This window comes from Malaclemys terrapin, chromosome 15 (genome assembly GCF_027887155.1).
Source record: "Malaclemys terrapin pileata isolate rMalTer1 chromosome 15, rMalTer1.hap1, whole genome shotgun sequence".
In the NCBI taxonomy this organism is placed as follows: Eukaryota; Metazoa; Chordata; order Testudines; family Emydidae; genus Malaclemys; species Malaclemys terrapin.
This window is the reverse complement of record NC_071519.1, coordinates 2,100,811-2,120,673: the sequence shown is the minus strand read 5'-3', so window position 1 is coordinate 2,120,673 and position 19,863 is coordinate 2,100,811. Positions and strand designations below refer to the sequence as shown.

The 19,863-nt window shown below is 68.4% G+C and overlaps 2 protein-coding genes across 2 annotated transcripts; one reads left to right on the top strand and one right to left on the bottom strand.

Annotated features, from left to right (window-relative positions):
* Nucleotides 1-375: 375 nt before the first annotated feature.
* ACTL6B (actin like 6B) lies at nucleotides 376-7,934 on the bottom strand. The gene is made up of 14 exons (XM_054005300.1): nucleotides 7,791-7,934; nucleotides 7,212-7,288; nucleotides 6,666-6,831; nucleotides 6,003-6,103; nucleotides 4,687-4,784; nucleotides 4,156-4,250; nucleotides 3,773-3,879; nucleotides 3,491-3,580; nucleotides 3,288-3,349; nucleotides 3,012-3,126; nucleotides 2,363-2,443; nucleotides 2,001-2,096; nucleotides 922-1,008; nucleotides 376-559 (listed from the first exon to the last, which is right to left on the bottom strand). Exons 1-14 carry the CDS (start codon nucleotides 7,813-7,815, stop codon nucleotides 479-481), a joined length of 1,281 nt encoding a protein of 426 aa, XP_053861275.1. The 5' UTR covers nucleotides 7,816-7,934; the 3' UTR covers nucleotides 376-478.
* Nucleotides 7,935-11,814: 3,880 nt separating this feature from the next.
* On the top strand, nucleotides 11,815-19,034 carry GNB2 (G protein subunit beta 2). Its single transcript, XM_054005301.1, has 10 exons — nucleotides 11,815-12,002; nucleotides 12,387-12,457; nucleotides 12,959-12,997; nucleotides 13,088-13,194; nucleotides 14,222-14,285; nucleotides 16,628-16,790; nucleotides 16,915-16,981; nucleotides 17,438-17,639; nucleotides 18,270-18,486; nucleotides 18,840-19,034. The coding sequence occupies exons 1-10, from the start codon at nucleotides 11,834-11,836 to the stop codon at nucleotides 18,944-18,946; spliced, it is 1,206 nt and encodes a 401-aa protein (XP_053861276.1). The 5' UTR covers nucleotides 11,815-11,833; the 3' UTR covers nucleotides 18,947-19,034.
* Nucleotides 19,035-19,863: the final 829 nt, after the last annotated feature.

The following is a 19,863-nucleotide window of genomic DNA, read 5'->3' as shown; positions in this document are numbered from 1 at the left end:
TAGTGCAGGAGGGGCAGGGAGCTCGGACGCCTGGGTTCTCTCCCCAGCTCTGGGAGGGGAGGGGAGGGGAGGGGAGGGGGGCTAGAGCAGGGGGGCTGGGAGCCCGGACACCTGGGTTCCTTTCACATCTAGGCGACATTACGAAGACACCACTGGACGGTTTTCTTTCTGGACGTTTATTGGGGGCCGTTGTCCAGACGCCACATTCGCCCCCGTGAAAATGAACCGACCCAATTAACGAACCACATAACGAGCTAGCGAGGGGCACTGGGGGGAGGGGAACGGCACAGCCCAAGGGGGGCTGTGACGGGGGGGAGTAGGGAAAGAATTGGGGGGGCTCTGTTTTGGACTGTTTCCCATTGGACCCTCCCCCGCCAAAGGTGTTGTGAGCATAACGGTGAGAAACACAGCTTGGGGACTGGACGGAGAGGGGTGGGGAGGGGGACCCCCAGCCCCACCGCCAGGGGCGCCGGCCGCCTCAGGGGCACTTCCGCTCCACACACTGCTTCCCGCCCTCTTCGTACTCCTGCTTGGAGATCCACATCTGCTGGAAAGTGCCCTGGGGAGAAGAGACCAGGAGAGAACCCAGGAGTCCTGGCTCCCAGACCCCCCTGCTCCGACCCACCATCCCCCACTCCCCTCCCAGAGCCGGGGAGAGAACCCAGGAGTCCTGGCTCCCAGCCCCCGTGCTCTGACCCACCAGCCCCCGCTCCCCTCCCAGAGCTGGGGAGAGAACCCAGGAGTCCTGGCTCCCAGCCCCCCCTGCTCTAACCCCCCAGCCTCCACTCCCCTCCCAGAGCTGGGGAGAGAACCCAGGAGTCCTGGCTCCCAGCCCCCGTCCCCCTGCTCTGATCCACCAGCCCCACTCCCCTTCCAGCGCCGGGAGAGAACCCAGGCGTCTGGCCCCCCCGGGGCACTCACCAGCGAGGCAAGGATGGACCCCCCAATCCAGGGGCTGAATCTCCGCTCCATGGTGCTGTTGCTGGCGATGAGTTTGAGGCGCATGCTCTGGGGGAACACAGGGAGGGTGGGGAGAGGCCCCCGACTTGCCAGCACCGAGCACACCTGCGGGACCGGCCAGCAGGGGGCAGCGCCGCACACACAGATAGACACAACCCACAGCAACCCCTCTACGCACACACACACAGACACACCCCACAAACCCCCACAGCAACCCCTCTACGCACACACACACACCCCAACCCTCAACAACCCCTCTATGCATAGACCCCACAGCAACCCCTCTACGCACACACACACCCCACACAACAACCCCTCGACACACACACAGCCCCCAACAACCGCTCTATGCATAGACCCCACAGCCACCCCTCTACGCACACACACACCCCACACAACAACCCCTCGACACACACACAGCCCCCAACAACCGCTCTACGCACACAGACACACCCCACAAACCCCCACAGCAACCCCTCTACGCACACACACACACCCCAACCCCCAACAACCCCTCTATGCATAGACCCCACAGCAACCCCTCTACGCACACACACAGAGACACACCCCACAAACCCCCACAGCAACCCCTCTACGCACACACACACCCCACACAACAACCCCTCGACACACACACAGCCCCCAACAACCGCTCTATGCATAGACCCCACAGCCACCCCTCTACGCACACAGACACACCCCAACCCTCAACAACCCCTCTATGCATAGACCCCACAGCAACCCCTCTACGCACACACACACCCCACACAACAACCCCTCGACACACACACAGCCCCCAACAACCGCTCTATGCATAGACCCCACAGCAACCCCTCTACGCACACACACACCCCACACAACAACCCCTCGACACACACACAGCCCCCAACAACCGCTCTATGCATAGACCCCACAGCAACCCCTCTACGCACACAGACACACCCCACAAACCCCCATAGCAACCCCTCTACGCACACACACCCCACAACCCCCAACACCACAACCCCCAACAACCCTTCAATGCACACACACACACTCACGGGGGGCGTTTTCTGCGACAGCTCGCGGTTCAGACGGTCGGTGAAGCCCTGGAGCAGCGTGTTGCCCCCGGTCACAATGACACTGCCATAGAGACCCTGGGAGTCACGGGGAGACGGTTAGTCCCGGGCCCACCTCACCCCTGGGTCCCCGTCCCCCGGTGCCCCCCAGCCCCATCTCCCCCCAGCATCTCCCCCACAAGCCCATCTCCCAAGGGCCCATCTACCCCGGCATCCCGCCTGCTGACCAGGTGCCCCTCCCCACAGGCCCAGCCACGTGACTCCAGTTGCGGGGGGTCCCACAGGGCCTGGGGGCCCAGCCCCACACCCCCCAGGCCAGGGGGGAGCGAGGGGGGGTCACGCACCGGCCTGATGTCGATATCACACATGCCAATGCTGGTGGTGACCACGTGGCCGACGCCCAGCATGGTGTTCCCAGAGAGACCCTGGAGAAGGGGAGAGAATCGGGGGGGTCGTTAATGGGGGGGGGGCCTTCTGCCCTCCCCCCGGACTCCCTCTTCCTCAATATCCCACCACCATCTCCCCCCAACTCCCAGCCCAGCCCTGGACAAGGTGCCCCCCTGGGGAAACTGAGGCAGGGAGCAATTAAGAAAGGCAGGGGTTTTGGGGATGGAGGGGTGGTGGTTAGAGCGGGGGGCTGGGAGCCAGGACGCCTGGGTTCTGTCCCCAGCTCTGGGAGGGGAGTGGGGGCTGGTGGGTTAGAGCAGGGGGGGCTGGGAGCCAGGACTCCTGGGTTCTCTCCCCGGCTCTGGTAGGGGAGTGGGGGCTGGTGGGTTAGAGCAGTGGGGGCTGGGAGCCAGGACTCCTGGGTTCTCTCCCTGGCTCTGGGAGGGGAGAGGGGGCTGGTGGGTTACAGCAGAGGGGGCTGGGAGCCAGGACTCCTGGGTTCTCTCCCCGGCTCTGGGAGGGGAGTGGGTGCTGGTAGATTAGAGCAGGGGGGCTGGGAGCCAGGACTCCTGGGTTCTCTCCCTGGCTCTGGGGGAGGGGGCTCACCTTGACATTGGAGGGGTCAAACAGCCCTTCGGGAATGCGCAGCCGCTCGGCCCCGTAGTCCGTGTTGTAGCCATTGGGCATCTCGTAGTGCACGGTGGGCATCTGGGCGGCCACCCTGTGGGGAGGGGGCAGAGAGGGGGCAGTGCCCCGCACCTTCCCCCGACTGCCCCATCCCGACAGACCCCACCCCCCAAGCTAAGTGCCCAGCCCCCCCTGTGGCCAAGTCCCAGGGCCCCCCCTTCCTCCTCCCCTCGGTGCCCCCCCCCCAGCACTCACTGCTCATCATATGGCGAGTCGGAGACCTGTAGCACTGAGGCCTGGAAATCCTGGATCACCTCCTGCGGGGGGTGGGAGAGTATGTGGGGGTCACCGACTGGGGGAGAGAACCCAGCCCCCCCCCCCGGCTCTAACCCACCAGCCCCCACTCCCCTCCCAGAGCTGGGGAGAGAACCCAGGCGTCCGGCCCCCTCCCAGCTCACATTGCAGGTGTAGTTGTGCCAGGATTTGGAGACCTGGGGCAGCTTCTCCTTCTTCTTCCAGTTGGGGGGGGCCCCCTCACGCACAGGGTCCTGGGGGGTGCAGAAAGATGGGGCAGGGGGGAGCCGTGAACCATTCCCCTCCCAGACCCCCCCAGACCCTCACCCCCATCAACCCCCTTCTCCACCTCATCTCTCCCACTTCCTGGATTCCTGTTTTCCCCCAGCCTGGCCGCTCCCCGGGTCCCTTCCTGCCCCCCCATGAGGGACCCCCCCACCCCGCACCTTGGCAGCGATCATGTAGGGGGGCACGATCTCAATGTTCATCTCCTGGAAGAGCTCCCGGCACTGCATGGAGATGAAATCCCCGGCCAGCGGCGACTTCACGATGCCTGGAATCCCCCAGAGTCGGGCATGAACCCAGGAGTCCTGGCTCCCAGCCCCCCCCGATCTGACCCACCAGCCCCCACTCCCCTCCCAGAGCCGGGGAGAGAACCCAGGAGTCCTGGCTCCAAGACCCCCGATCTGACCCACCAGCCCCCGCTCCCCTCCCAGAGCCAGGGAGAGAACTCAGGAGTCCTGGCTCCCAGCCCCCCCGATCTGACCCACCAGCCCCCACTCCCCTCCCAGAGCGGGGGCGAGAACCCAGGCATCCGGGCAGTGCCCACCTTGCTGCAGGATGTAGCCGTCGTGCACGGGGATGGCTGTGGTGTGGGTGGCACCGCTGTCGAGCACCAGCCCCGTGCTGCGCCCATTGGCAAAGCTGGGGGGCGTGGGGAGGTCAAGGGGGCAAGACGGTTCTTGGGGTCGGGGGAACTCCCTGTCACTGGACCGGGCGCCCACCTCGTAGCTGCTCTCGGTGCCCCTCTCTGTGCTCTACACGTGCCCCCCACAGTGCCCAAGGTGCCCGCTGCTGGACCCCATGCCAGGGTCCCCCCCATTTTCCTCCTGGCCCCCCAGATCTCCCCTATAGCCCCCCAGTCCCTGCCCAGCTCTCCGCATCGCAGCCCCCCACGTCCTCTCCAGCCTGCCAGCCCCATCCCAGTCCCCCACCTTGCCAGCCGTCCCCCCTCCAGCCCCCCAGATACTTCTCAGCCCCCCTGTGCAGCCCCCAATCCCTCCCCAGCCCCCCCACACGTCCTCTCCAGTCCTCCAGCCCCCCAGATCTGGCTCCCTGCCCCCCAGCCCCTCCGGGATACGCGGTGAGCACGGCAGTCTTGCAGAGGAAGAAGGCCGGGATGGCGTAATGCTCGAACATCAGCTCGGTCAGCTTCTCCCGCTTGGCGCGGGTGTTCCACTGTGGAGAGAGAGAGCGGCCGTGGGGGGCCAAGCCGGGATGTCGGGGTGCTGGGGGTGGATTAGGGGATGTGACGGTGCAGGGGGGCGAGGTGATGTTGGGGCGGATCGGGGGGATGGGGTACAGGGGGGATGTGGCAGTGCGGGGGTGTGTGAGGTAATGTCGGGGTGCAGGGGTGGATCAGGGGGATGTGACGGCATGGGGGTGAGGTGATGTCGGGAGGAAGGGGGTGGATCGGGGCATGTCGGGGAACATGGCGCAGATCAGGGGGGATGTCGGAGTGCAGGGGGTGAGGTGATGTTGGGGGCAGATCAGGAGGATGTGATGGCACGGGGGTGAGGTGATGGGGTGCAGGGGGTGGATCGGGGGCATGTCGAAGTGCAGGGGGAGTGATGTGATGTCAGGGTGCAGGGGGTGGATTGGGGGGTGTCTGGGTGCAGGGGGTGACGTGATGTTGGGTTGCAGAGGATGGATCGGGGGGTGTCGGGATGTGGGGGGGGTGATGCGACGTAGGGGTGCAGGGGGGTGGATTGGGGGGTGTCAGGACGCAGGGGGGTGACACGACGTAGGGGGTATGGGGGGACCTACCGGCGCCTCGGACATGAGCACGGGGTGCAGGGGAGTGGATCGGGGGGATGTTGGGGTGCAGGGGGTGGATTGGGGGGATGTCGGGGTGCAGGGGGGATGCTACGTAGGGGGCATGGGGTGGATCGGAGGGATGTCGGGGTGCAGGGGAGTGAGGTGATGTTGGGGTGCAGGGGGTGGATCGGGGGGTGTCGGGGTGCAGGGGGTGGATCGGGGGGATGTCAGGGTGCAGGGGGGGATGCTACATAGGGGGCACGGGGTGGATCGGAGGGATGTCGGGGTGCAGGGGAGTGAGGTGATGTTGGGGTGCAGGGGGTGGATCGGGGGTGTCGGGGTGCAGGGGAGTGAGGTGATGTTGGGGTGGATCGGGGGATGTCGGGGTCCAGGGGGGTGGATCGGGGGGTGTCGGGGTGCAGGGGAGTGAGGTGATGTTGGGGTGGATCGGGGGGACGCAGGGGGTGACGCGACGTAGGGGGCACGGGGGGACCTACCGGCGCCTCGGACATGAGCACGGGGTGCAGGGGGGTGGATCAGGGGGTGTCGGGGTGCAGGGGAGTGAGGTGATGTTGGGGTGGATCGGGGGGATGTCTGGGTGCAGGGGTGACACGACGTAGGGAGCACGGGGGGACCTACCGGTGCCTCGGACATGAGCACGGGGTGCAGGCCGGGCTCCGACTTGACGTGTTTCCCGTACGTGTGATCCAGAATGGCCTGGAAACAGTCCCAGTCCTCGACTGCGGGGACAGCGGCGTGGGGGGGGGGGCGAGGGAATGACACGGGGGGGAGGGAGAGATACGGGGGGGGCTCCGTTAAGGTGGCATCATCCCACTTCCCCCAGCCCCCCTGCACCACGTGGGGTCACCCGTGGGGGTGGGGAAGCCACTGGGGGGTGCCCCGGGCAGGGGGTACAGAACCCTTGGAGGGGCAGGGGGAGGCAGGGAAGGAAGTGGGGAGCTGTGGTTGGGGGTTCTGTGGTGGGGAGTAACGGGGGGCCCGTGGCAGGGGACCCGTGGCAGCAGGGGCCACGGCACGGGGACAGCGGGGGGGCCTGTGGCAGGGGGGTAGTTGTGTCCCATGGCAGGGGGAGTCGTGGCAGGCGGATAGCGGGGACCCGTGGCGGGGGGTAGCGCGGGCTCATGGCGGGGGGGCATGACGGGGGGTAGCAGGGGCCCGTGGTGGGGGGGCTGTGACAGGGAGATAGCGGGGGCCCATGGCAGGGGGGTAGTTGGGTCCCATGGCGGGGGGGGCCCATGGCAGGGGGAGCCTGTGGCGGGGCCCCGGGGGCCAAACCCTCACTCATGCCGTTCTTGAGGGGTGACAGGACCTCCGTGTTCTCCCGCGGGACATGCAGCGAGTTGGTGTCGATGTAATAAACCTTCCCCGGCTTCTTCTCCTTCTCCCCGTCCAGCTCCAGCACCGCCTCCTCGGGGGCCAGCAGCCCCACCGTGGTGGGGAAATCCGCCTGTAACGGGGGGTGGGGGATGAGCTCTGGGGCCTGTCCCCTCTGGGGGGCGCCGGCTCCCACCCGGCCCCAGGGCGGGGACTGGCTGGCTCAGGGGGGCGGGGAATGGGGCAGGGGCCTGTCCCCTCTAGGGGGCGCCGGCTCCCACCCGGCCCCAGGGTGGGGACTGGCTGGCTCAGGGGGGCGGGGAATGGGGCAGGGGCCTGTCCCCTCTAGGGGGCGCCGGCTCCCACCCGGCCCCAGAGCGGGGACTGGCTGGCTCAGGGGGGCAGGGAATGGGGCAGGGTCCTGTCCCCTCTAGGGGGCGTCGGCTCCCCCCCGGCCAAAAGGCAGGTTATGGCGGGGTTCCAGAGACTCCAACGGGGAGGCTCTGGACATACCTTGGGGCAGTCTTCTCCGGCGTAGCCGGCTCGGACTGAGAACGAGCCGATGTCAAAGACGAGCGCCCCCACCTCATCTGGGACAGAGAAAGAGAGAAACACTCAGCACCCACCACCGATGCGCCCACTTCTGGGGCAGGGCAGCCAGTTACCCAGGGACCCCTCGCCCGGCACTGAGATGCGCCCACCTCTGGGGTGGGGCGGCCGGTTACCCAGGGACCCCTTGCCCGGCGTTGAGATGTGCCCACCTCTGGGGTGGGGCGGCTGGTGACACAGGGACCCCTCGCCCGGCACTGAGATGCGCCCACCTCTGGGGTGGGGCGGCCGGTTACCCAGGGACCCCTCGCCCGGCGTTGAGATGTGCCCACCTCTGGGGTGGGGCGGCTGGAAAGAGAATCCCAGCTCAGGCTGACAAGACCTGGCGCTGGGGGGAGGGGACGTGGCCCGGACGCCTGGTTTCACGCTCCGAGAACCGGGGCAGAGCGCCCCCTGCTGACCCCCCCTCCCCGCAGCAGGGCGCCCCCTGGAGGCTGCACTTCTGCTGTGATGCCTGGGGGGACATTAAAGCGGGCCCCTTACCTCCTCCATAGACCCCCCCACTCATCCTGGCTCCGCTGCGCCCCCTGCCCCGAGCGGCTCCTGCGGGGGGAGGGTCCCGGGTGTAGGGGCGGCTGGGGGGGGAGGGGCGATTCAGCACCCAGGCGGCTGGACAGCGACCGAGGATGGGAGGGGGGATCTGGAGAGAGAGTGGGTGGGGTGAGGCGCTTTCATCTCCGCCAATCAGAGGCTGCACCCCCCTCCCCAGGCAGCCTCTGATTGGTCAATCGCCCAGACAATAAGTGACAATCTGGGGCTTCCTTAAAGGGGCAGGGAAGGACGGTGGGAGGGGGGAATTAGTGTCGGGGGAGGGAATTTTTTAGGGCGGGGCCGGTGCTCAGGCAACAATCTCCCCCTTCCCATGGGTTCACCCTTCTCCTCCCAGAGCCGGGTGAGAACCCAGGAGTCCTGGCTCCCAGCCGCCCCTGCTCTAACCCACCAGCCCCCACTCCGCTCTCAGAGCCGGGGAGAGAACCCAGGAGTCCTGGCTCCCAGCCCCCCCTGCTCTGACCCACCAGCCCCCACTCCCCTCCCAGAGCCAGGGAGAGAACCCAGGAGTCCTGGCTCCCAGCCCCCCTGCTCTAACCACCAGCCCCCACTCCCCTCCCAGAGCCAGGGAGAGAACCCAGGAGTCCTGGCTCCCAGCCCCCCCTGCTCTAACCACCAGCCCCCACTCCCTTCCCAGAGCCGGGGAGAGAACCCAGGAGTCCTGGCTCCCAGCCGCCCCTGCTCTAACCCACCAGCCCCCACTCCCCTCCCAGAGCCGGGGAGAGAACGCAGGAGTCCTGGCTCCCAGCCCCCCCTGCTCTAACCCACCAGCCCCCACTCCCCTCCCAGAGCCGGGGAGAGAACCCAGGAGTCCTGGCTCCCAGCCCACCCTGCTCTAACCCACCAGCCCCCACCATCTATTCATTAACTGTTATTCGGGCTACCACTCAAAATAACAATATCTAAACATCCCTCCCCGCACCCCCTCTATCTGCCCATCCCTTCCCCCACACCCTGACTATCTATCTCCAGAGCCCCTTATCCCCCCCGCTTCATACTTGTCTCCCTATTCAGTCCCACCCCCCAATTCTATGTCCTGGATTGTTTCAAACCAGAAAAACCCGAAATCCCCCTAGACTGGGGGCAGATACGGAGCTGGTATGTGTAGGAATTTAACAGCGGGAGCCAGGACTCCTGGGTTCTCTCCTTGGCTCTGGGAGGGGAGTGGGGGCTGGTGGTTAGAGATGGGGGGGCTGGGAGCCAGGACTCCTGGGTTCTCTCCCCATCTCTGGGAGGGGAGTGGGGGCTGGTGGGTTAAAGCAGGGCGGGGCTGGGAGCCAGGACTCCTGGGTTCTCTCCCCAGCTCTGGGGGGGGGGAGTGGGGGCTGGTGGTTAGAGCAGGGGGGCTGGGAGCCAGGACTCCTGGGTTCTCTCCCCGGCTCTGGGAGGGGAGTGGGGGCTGGTGGTTAGAGCAGGGGGGCTGGGAGCCAGGACTCCTGGGTTCTCTCCCCGGCTCTGGGAGGGGAGTGGGGGCTGGTGGTTAGAGCAGGGGGGCTGGGAGCCAGGACTCCTGGGTTCTCTCCCCGGCTCTGGGAGGGGAGTGGGGGCTGGTGGTTAGAGCAGGGGGGGCTGGGAGCCAGGACTCCTGGGTTCTCTCCCCGGCTCTGGGAGGGGAGTGGGGGCTGGTGGTTAGAGCAGGGGGACTGGGAGCCAGGACTCCTGGGTTCTCTCCCCGGCTCTGGGAGGGGAGTGGGGGCTGGTGGTTAGAGCAGGGGGGGCTGGGAGCCAGGACTCCTGGGTTCTCTCCCGGCTCTGGGAGGGGAGCGGGGGCTGGTGGTTAGAGCAGGGGGGCTGGGAGCCAGGACTCCTGGGTTCTCTCCCCGGCTCTGGGAGGGGAGTGGGGGCTGGTGGTTAGAGCAGGGGGGCTGGGAGCCAGGACTCCTGGGGTCTCTCTGGATCTGTCCCTGTGGCTTGCACTGTCAGTGTCAGTCCCTGTGGGGGGGGGGGTGTATGTGCGGGAAATTGACCGGGAACATGCCCCCCCCACATTTGGTAGCAGCAGCAGCTGATGATGGATGGGCAGGGGAGGGGTCCCCCCATTCCCTCCTCCGCCCACCCCCCGCCCTGCCACCGCCTGGGGATTAACCCTGGAGCGGGGCTTCTCCCCCGGCCAGCTGGAATTGCTGCAACCCCCCCCCCCCCGAGGTCCCCCAGTGGGGGGGGAACCTAGCCAGGTAACCCTTCCCCTCTCTTCTGGGGAGACAGATGTAAGATGTTCTGATGGGGGCGGGTGGGTGGAGGGCTGGGAGCCCAGGACTCCTGGGTTCTCTCCCCGGCTCTGGGAGGGGAGTGGGGGCTGGTGGTTAGAGCAGGGGGGGCTGGGAGCCAGGACTCCTGGGTTTTCTCCCCGGCTCTGGGAGGGGAGTGGGGGCTGGTGGGTCAGAGCAGGGGGGGCTGGGAGCCAGGACTCCTGGGTTCTCTCCCCGGCTCTGGGAGGGGAGTGGGGGCTGGTGGGTTAGAGCAGGGGGGGCTGGGAGCCCGGACTCCTGGGTTCTCTCCCCGGCTCTGGGAGGGGAGTGGGGGCTGGTGGTTAGAGCAGGGGGGTTGGGAGCCAGGACTCCTGGGTTCTCTCCCCGGCTCTGGGAGGGGAGTGGGGGCTGGTGGGTTAGAGCAGGGGGGGCTGGGAGCCAGGACTCCTGGGTTCTCTCCCTGGCTCTGGGAGGGGAGTGGGGGCTGGTGGTTAGAGCAGGAGGGGCTGGGAGCCAGGACTCCTGGGTTCTCTCCCCGGCTCTGGGAGGGGAGTGGGGTCTAGTGGTTAGAGCAGGGGGGGCTGGGAGCCAGGACTCCTGGGATCTCTCCCCGGCTCTGGGAGGGGAGTGGGGGCTGGTGGGTTAGAGCAGGGGGTCCTGGGAGCCAGGACTCCTGGGTTCTCTCCCCGGCTCTGGGAGAGGAGCGGGGGGCTGGTGGGTTAGAGCAGGGGGGGCTGGGAGCCAGGACTCCTGGGTTCTCTCCCGGGCTCTGGGTGGGGAGTGGGGGCTGGTGGGTCAGAGCAGGGGGGGCTGGGAGCCAGGACTCCTGGGTTCTCTCCCGGGCTCTGGGTGGGGAGTGGGGGCTGGTGGGTTAGAGCAGGGGGGCTGGGAGCCAGGACTCCTGGGTTCTCTCCCCGGCTCTGGGAGGGGAGGGGGGCTGGTGGGTCAGAGCAGGGGGGCTGGGAGCCCGGACTCCTGGGATCTCTCCCCGGCTCTGGGCAGGGAGTGGAAAAGGGGCCTCTGTGTGTGGCTGGGATGTGCACATTTCAGGTACTTGGTACAGCCCAGCTCCCCCTGCCGGTTTAACCGGAGCCCACCTCTCCCCCTTCGCAAGTGGTACAACCCACTTTAGTATGTGTAAGGGTTGGTATTTCCCATCCCTACCCCTCCGCTTTTGGGAGTTGGTATTACCCTGCCCACCCCGGAAGTGAATTGATATCTCCCATGTCTACTTCTTCCCCCTCGCACGTCTGCAAGATGGTCTCTCCCTTCATCCCAGGAAAAGAGACGTCTCCATGCATTAGTCCCCACCCGTGTGTGAGGTAATCCTGCCCTGCCCCCCCGAAAGCGAGTTGGTATCTCCCGTCCCTCGTTCCCCCCCGCCCACACCGCCCTATCTGGGAAATCTCACCCTGTTCCCCCAGAGAGTTGGTATCTGCCATTCTCTACATTCCCCAATTTGGGCATTGGTATCACCCTGCACCCCTAGGAATTCAGTTGGTTTCTCCTATTCCCAGGCACCCCCCTCATGGTAAATGGTCTCCCCCTCCTCCCGGGAAACGAGATGGTTGCTACCATCGCTCGCCCCGCCCCTTAATTACATAGAGGTCAGCACCCCTTCCCAGGAAGTGAGTTGGTATGTCCCATTGCAAGCCTCCCTCACCGTAAGAAGTGAGTTGGTATCTCCCACAAGAAGCTCTCTCCCTCTGGTCACTGAGCTATGGTAGATGATCTCCCCCTCCCTATCAGGAAGTCAGTTGGTATCTCCCATGGCAAGCTCCACCCCATATGGTAGATGGTGTAACCCTCTCCCCCGCCCGTGCGTTGGTATCTCCCATCGGAACCCTGGGTCGCAGGTCTGGGTCGGCCTTCGAGGAAGTGACTTGGTCTCGCCCAGCGCAAGGCCCAGATGGTATCACCCTAGCCCCCCAGGAAGTGAGGTGGTCCCGCCCACACAGTGAGTTCCCCCCGCGTAAGCCGCGCACTTGGTCTATGCCGAGCTCTGGGCGCGGTCGCCGGCAGCCGCATCACCGGGGCGGGCAGGCGGCGAACGGGCCGAGGGGGGGCGGATCCCTCCGCCGCTGAGTCCCGGCCGCGCGCAACCGGCCCAGGCCAGAGCGGATCCTTCCGCCCAGGGGAGCGGCCCGGAAACGAGTCCCCCGCCCCCGGAACGAGGCTGCGCCAGGTAAGGGGGGGAGGGGCAGAGCGCAACCCCCCCCGGCCGGTGCCCCGCACTCCCGACCTGCAGCCCCCGCTGGGAGGTGGGGGGGAGCCCGGACGCCTGGGTTCCCTCCCCTGGGGGGTCCCGGGCTCGTGCTGATCCCTCCCCCCCCCCCCGCAGGTCCCGGCGCGGCCATGAGCGAACTGGAGCAGCTGCGGCAGGAGGCGGAGCAGCTTCGCACCCAGATCCGGGTGAGTGGGCGGAACCCAGGCGTCCGGGCACCCCCCCTTTCCCCCCCCCCGCAGCGCGGAACCCAGGCGTCCGGGCACCCCCCCCTCCCCTCCCCCCGCAGCGCGGAACCCAGGCGTCCGGGCACCCCCCCTCCCCTCCCCCCGCAGCGCGGAACCCAGGCGTCCGGGCACCCCCCCTTCCTCCTCCCCTCCCCCCGCAGCGCGGAACCCAGGCGTCCGGGCACCCCCCCTTCCCCCTCCCCTCCCCCCGCAGCGCGGAACCCAGGCGTCCGGGCACCCCCCCTTCCCCCCCCTCCCCCCGCAGCGCGGAACCCAGGCGTCCGGGCACCCCCCCTTCCCCCTCCCCTCCCCCCGCAGCGCGGAACCCAGGCGTCCGGGCATCTCCGCCCTCCTCCTCCCCCCCCCCCCCCCCGCAGCGTGGGGAGCCCGGACTCCTGGGTTCTCTCCCGGCTCTGGGAGGGGGTTTGGGCTGTTCAGATTTTCCCCCTGTCTCCCCTCCAGGACGCTCGGAAGTCATGCGGCGACTCCACCCTGAGCCAGGTGAGCTATGCTGGATCTTGGCCCTGCCCCCTTGCTGGGGTCCCCCCCTCTCCCGCCCCTCCATCCCTCACCGCTCTGCCTCTCCCCCAGATCACCGCTGGGATGGACCCCGTGGGGCGGATCCAGATGCGGACGCGACGCACCCTGCGAGGCCACCTGGCGAAAATCTACGCCATGCACTGGGGCACTGACTCCAGGTGAGAGCTCGCCCGGCGCTGAGCCGCAGCCACCTCTGGGGCGGGGCGGCCGGTTCCCCGGGGACCCCTCGCCCGGCGCTGAGACGCAGCCACCTCTGGGGCGGGGCGGCCGGTTCCCCAGGGACCCCTCGCCCGGCGCTGAGCCGCAGCCACCTCTGGGGCGGGGCGGCCGGTTCCCCGGGGACCCCTCGCCCGGCGCTGAGACGCAGCCACCTCTGGGGCGGGGCGGCCGGTTACCCGGGGACCCCTCGCCTGGCGCTGAGACGCAGCCACCTCTGGGGCGGGGCGGCCGGTTACCCGGGGACCCCTCGCCTGGCGCTGAGACGCAGCCACCTCTGGGGCGGGGCGGCCGGTTACCCGGGGACCCCTCGCCCGGCGCTGAGACGCAGCCACCTCTGGGGCGGGGCGGCCGGTTACCCGGGGACCCCTCGCCCGGCGCTGAGACGCGCCCATCTCTGGGTCGGGGCGGCCGGTTACCCAGCGACCCCTCGCCCGGCGCTGAGACGCAGCCACCTCTGGGGCGGGGCGGACGGTTACCCAGGGACCCCTCGCCCGGCGCGGAGATGCAGCCACCTCTGGGGCGGGGCGGCCGGTTACCCAGGGACCCCTCGCCCGGCGCTGAGATGCAGCCACCTCTGGGGCGGGGCGGCCGGTTACCCAGGGACCCCTCGCCCGGCGTGGAGATACACCCATCTCTGGGGCAGGTTTCAGGCCCAGAACTAATGGAGGATCTTTTATCCCATTGGCCGTGGAGCTGCTTTGGCTTTGATTGGCCAGGACTCCGGGGTTCCTGTCCCATTCCTGGGGCAGGTTCTCAGGCCAAGCTTCTAAATTACAAGCATCTGGCTTTATATCTGCTCAGTGGGGCCAGCCCTGCCTCTGGGGGGGGTGGAAGAAGAGCACCCTCGCTGAGCCCCCGCCCCACAGCACAGTGCCCCCTAGCACCAGCCTGGAGCAGTGGGGACAGGCTGCCTACGGGGGGCAGCCCCTTGGCCCAGCTGCGCTCACATGGGCTCTCTCCCCCCAGGCTGCTGGTCAGCGCCTCGCAGGACGGTAAACTCATCATCTGGGACAGTTACACCACGAATAAGGTGAGGGGGGTGGGCAGGAGACCGGGGCAGAGGGGCCTGGGGTGGAGGGGAGGTGAGGCTGCGGGGGGGAGGCAGCAGACCGGGGCAGAGGGGCCTGGGGTGGAGGGGAGGGGAGGCGGCAGACCGGGACAGAGGGGCCTGGGGTGGAGGGGAGGCGAGGCGGGGGGGAGGCGGCAGACCGGGGCAGAGGGGCCTGGGGTGGAGGGGAGGCGAGGCGGGGGGGGGCGGCAGACCGGGGCAGAGGGGCCTGGGGTGGAGGGGAGGCGAGGCGGGGGGGGGGCGGCAGACCGGGGCAGAGGGGCCTGGGGTGGAGGGGAGGCGAGGCGGGGGGGGGGGCGGCAGACCGGGGCAGAGGGGCCTGGGGTGGAGGGGAGGCGAGGCGGGGGGGGCGGCAGACCGGGGCAGAGGGGCCTGGGGTGGAGGGGAGGCGGGGAGAGGCGGCAGACCGGGGCAGAGGGGCCCGGGATGGAGGGGGGGAGGGGGAGGCGGCAGACCGGGGCAGAGGGGCCCGGGATGGAGGGGAGGCGAGGCGGGGGGGGGCGGCAGACCGGGGCAGAGGGGCCTGGGGTGGAGGGGAGGCGAGGCGGGGGGGGGTGGCGGCAGACGGAGGGGAGGCGGGGGGGAGGCGGCAGACCGGGGCAGAGGGGCCCGGGGGGAGGGGAGGCGGGGGGGCAGACCGGGGCAGAGGGGCCCGGGGGGAGGCAGACCGGGGCAGAGGGGCCTGGGGTGGAGGGGAGGCGGGGGGAGGCGGCAGACCGGGGCAGAGGGGCCCGGGGTGGAGGGGAGGCGGGGGGAGGCGGCAGACCGGGGCAGAGGGGCCCGGGATGGAGGGGGGGAGGGGGAGGCGGCAGACCGGGGCAGAGGGGCCCGGGATGGAGGGGGGGAGGGGGAGGCGGCAGACCGGGGCAGAGGGGCCCGGGATGGAGGGGGGGAGGGAGAGGGGGAGGCGGCAGACCGGGGCAGAGGGGCCCGGGATGGAGGGGGAGGGGGAGGCGGCAGACCGGGGCAGAGGGGCCTGGGGTGGAGGGGAGGCGAGGCGGGGGGGGGGTGGCAGACCGGGGGGAGGGGAGGGGAGGCGGGGGGAGGCGGCAGACCGGGGCAGAGGGGCCCGGGGGGAGGGGAGGGGAGGCGGGGGGAGGCGGCAGACCGGGGCAGAGGGGCCCGGGGGGAGGGGAGGGGAGGGGAGGCGGCAGACCGGGGCAGAGGGGCCCGGGGGGAGGGGAGGGGAGGCGGGGGGAGGCGGCAGACCGGGGCAGAGGGGCCCGGGGGGAGGGGAGGGGAGGCGGGGGGGGGGCCGGCAGACCGGGGCAGAGGGGCCTGGGGGGAGGCGGCGGCAGGCGGGAGACCAGGTGTAGCCGCTTGTTCACTCACTGCTGTGGCGCCTCCTGCTGGTCATCCAGGAATTAGCTCGATCCCAGCACTCGGAGCGCCTCCTGCTGGCTGGTGTCTCTCCTGCCTCAGGCCCCCCATGTCCCTCCCAGACCCCAGTGCCCCCTACCTTGGGGTTCTGCCCCCAGCAGTCCCCTCACCCTCTGGGTCTCCCCTCCCAGGGGAACCCCCTTCGCCTCAGCGGCTGCAGCCAGTTGCCATCCAGACCCCGCTCTCAACTTATCACTGGCAAGGGGGGCAGACCAGCTCCTCCCTGGGTCCTTATAGCAGGGCTGGGCATGGCCTGATTGCTTCCCCCAATCAGCCCGGCCTTCCTCCACCGGAGCGCGGTAACTGCCCACTACACCGGGGCAGATGGGCCCGGGGGGAGGCAGGAGACCGGGGCAGATGGGCCCGGGGGGAGGCTGGATACCGGGGCAGATGGGCCCCGGGGGGGGCGGCAGGAGGCTGGATACTGGGGCAGATGGGCCCCGGGGGGGGGCAGCAGGAGGCTGGATACCGAGGCAGATGGCCCCGGGGGAGGCGGCAGGAGGCTGGATACCGGGGCAGATGGGCCCGGGGGGGGCGGCAGGAGGCTGGATACCGGGGCAGATGGGCCCCGGGGGGGCGGCAGGAGGCTGGATACCGGGGCAGATGGGCCCCGGGGGGGCGGCAGGAGGCTGGGCAGATGGGCCCGGGGGGAGGCTGGATACCAGGGCAGATGGGCCCGGGGGGAGGCTGGATACCGGGGCAGATGGGCCCCGGGGGGGCGGCAGGAGGCTGGATACTGAGGCAGATGGGCCCAGGGGCTGGCAGGAGGTGGGATACTGGGGCAGAGGGGCCCAGGGGGAGGCAGGAGGCTGGATACCAGGGTAGAGAGGCCCAGGGGGAGACTGGATACCAGGGCAGATGGGCCTGGGGGGAGGCGGCAGATGGGATACGGGGGCAGATGGACCCACCTTTCCCTCCCCCAGGTCCACGCCATCCCGCTGCGCTCCTCCTGGGTGATGACCTGCGCCTACGCCCCATCGGGGAACTACGTGGCCTGCGGAGGCCTGGACAACATCTGCTCCATCTACAGCCTGAAAACCCGGGAGGGGAACGTGCGCGTGAGCCGGGAGCTGCCGGGCCACACGGGTGAGCGCTTGCCTCGGGACAGGGGGCTGGTGGGTACAGTGGGGAGGGGGGAAGCCTGGACACCTGGGTTCTCTCCCCGGACCCCAGCTAATCAGCATCGTGCCCCCCCCCCCCCCCCCACCAGGTTACCTGTCCTGCTGCCGCTTCCTCGATGACAATCAGATCATCACCAGCTCCGGGGACACCACCTGGTGAGCCCCCTCCCCCCCCACCTCGGGGCCCTGCGCTCTGGGATCTGCTTCCCAGAAACACATGGGGGGCAGGGAAGGGTGGAGCCGGTATGGGAGGCCAGCAGGGTTGTGGGCTGGTGGGTGGGGCTAGCAGGGAGGGCCCTTGGGGTGGGGGCAGGGCTAGTGTGTAGGGCCAGCGGGATGGAGGTGGGTGGAGCCAGGAGCAGGGGCTATAGGGCAGAGCCAGTGGGCGGGAAAGGGGCAGAGGTTGGAGGGGACCAGGGGGCACAGGGCATGGGTGGGACGGGGGGGGGGTGGAGCCAGTGGGCGGGGCTGGGGGTGGAGCCATCAGGTGGGGTGGCTGGGGGTGGAGCCAGAGGGCGGGTGTGGGCCTGGAGGGTGGAGTTGGCAGACAGGGGAGGAGCCAGATGTCTGGGGGCGGAGCCAGTGGGTGTCCCAGCCTCTCCGCCCCCCCAGCGCACTGTGGGACATTGAGACGGGGCAGCAGACGACGACGTTTGGGGGCCACAGCGGGGACGTGATGAGCCTCTCGCTGGCCCCTGACGCCCGGAGCTTCGTGTCTGGCGCCTGCGACGCCTCCATCAAGCTGTGGGATGTGCGGGACAGTATGTGCCGGCAGACGTTTACTGGGCACGAGTCGGACATCAACGCCGTGTGTGTGAGTGCCCCGGGCCCCCTGAAACCCCCGATCCCCCTCTCCCCCAGACGGAGGTTCACCAGGCACCAGTCGGACATCAACGCCGTGTGTGTGTGTCACGGGATGCCCCTGGGACCTCCCAAATCCCCCCATAAACACAGACGTTCGCTGGGCACGAGTCAGACATCAACACTGTGTATGTGTGTGCCCGGACCCCTGATTTCCCCTCCCCCCCGCGAAACCAACCGAGACCCCCAATCCCCCTCACAAAACCCACCCACAAACCTTAACCAGGCATGAGTTGGACATCAATTCCCCCCCCCCCCCCCCCCGGACCCCCAATATCCCCTTGACCTTCCCTGGGAACAAGTGTGTGTGTGACCATGACTCCTGCCCCCCGCACCCTCCCTGTATGCCCCGAGCTTAACATAACCCACCCTCAGTGCCCCTCATGGGGCACAGCCCCCCTCCCCACAGCAGCCTGACCCACAACTTACACAAATCCTACCAATCTCTGGGAGGGGCTGGATACCAGGACTCCTGGGTTCTCCCACTGGCTCTGAGAGGGGAGCGGGGGCTGGTGGGTTAGAGCGGGGGGGGAGGCCGAGAGCCCGGACGCCTGGGTTCCCTGACACCCTCCTCCCTGCCCAGTTCTTCCCCAACGGGAACGCCTTCACCACGGGCTCGGACGACGCCACGTGCCGGCTATTCGACCTGCGCGCCGACCAGGAGCTCATGATGTATTCGCATGACAACATCATCTGCGGCATCACATCGGTGGCGTTCTCCAAGAGCGGGCGCCTCCTGCTGGCCGGCTACGACGACTTCAACTGCAACATCTGGGATGCCATGAAGGGCGACCGCGCAGGTCAGCCCGGACGCCTGGGTTCTCTTCCCAGCTCTGGGAGGGGAGTGGGGGCTTGTGGGGTGGAGCAGGGGGGGCTGGGAGCCAGGACGCCTGGGTACTTTCCCCGTCTCGGGGAGGGGAGTGGGGGCTGGTGGGTTAGAGCAGGGGGGGCTGGGAGCCAGGACTCCTGGGTTCTCTTCCCATCTCTGGGAGGGGAGTGGGGGCTGGTGGGTCAGAGCAGGGGGGCTGGGAGCCAGGATTCCTGGGTTCTCTCCCTGGCTCTGGGAGGGGAGTGGGGGCTGGTGGTTAGAGCGGGGGGTGGAGCTAGGACGCCTGGGTTCTCTCAGGCTGAGCTCACCTGTCTCCTCCTGCAGGGGTCCTGGCCGGCCACGACAACCGCGTGAGCTGCCTGGGGGTGACGGACGACGGGATGGCAGTAGCCACCGGCTCCTGGGACAGCTTCCTGAAAATCTGGAACTAGCCCCCCTTCTGCCCCACACCCTGGGGGTGTGGCTGCCACTGGCCCCACCCTCAGCAGGGAGAGGGCGTGGCTTTAGCCCTTCTTTGGTGGCCCCCCCTTTAATTTTTTTGAATTATTTTTGTTTTTCTTCTCCTGACTGAAAAGAAGGAAAAATAGCCTGCTGTGGGGGCGGGGCCTGTGCCTAGCAGTGACCTTTGACCGGGGGTGGGGCATGAGGTGATTGACAGCTGGGGCAGGGTCTTCTCTACTCTAGTACAGGGGAGGGAGGCTTACACCCCAATTTTCCTGTCCCCAGTACCCCCTCCCCAAGGTTCTCTTGGGGAGGAGTGGCTAATTGGTCCCACCCACTATGTGTGGCTCCTCCTCCAGGAGGGGGGGTGCACCCCAGGCTCCCGTTGCCCCTCCCATGTGCCTGAGTGGGGCTGGAGGGAGATCAGGTTAGTTGGGGGGGCCCCTGAGGGGAGGTGGGATACCGGGGTAGATGGGCCCCTCACTCTGAGGCAAAGGAGGGGCAACGCCAAACATGGGGGCGCTCCTGTCCTGACCCCTTCCTCCACACCCCCCCCCACCAGGGGCTTCTCTCCCACCCCTTGCCGGGGGTCATCGTGTTTGCTGGGGGGGGCTGTTTCTTCGCTGGGGTGTTTGTAACCGGCTCCTGGCACCACATCAAACCATAAATGACCAAAACCAACACCCTGCCTCCCTGTTGTTACTGGGGGGGGGGGTTAGAGCAGGGGGGGCTGGGAGTGGCCCCACCACCTACTGCTGGGGAAAGTGCCCCCTCCCTGAAAGGGGTGGGTGATGTAACTCCCAACACCCCTCCCTTTTTGTAAGTGTGTAAGGGAAGCCCCCCTCCATGGGAGGTCCTGGGGGATTATTTCATGGGGTGGGGGTCTAGGCGGTACAGCAGCCTGGAC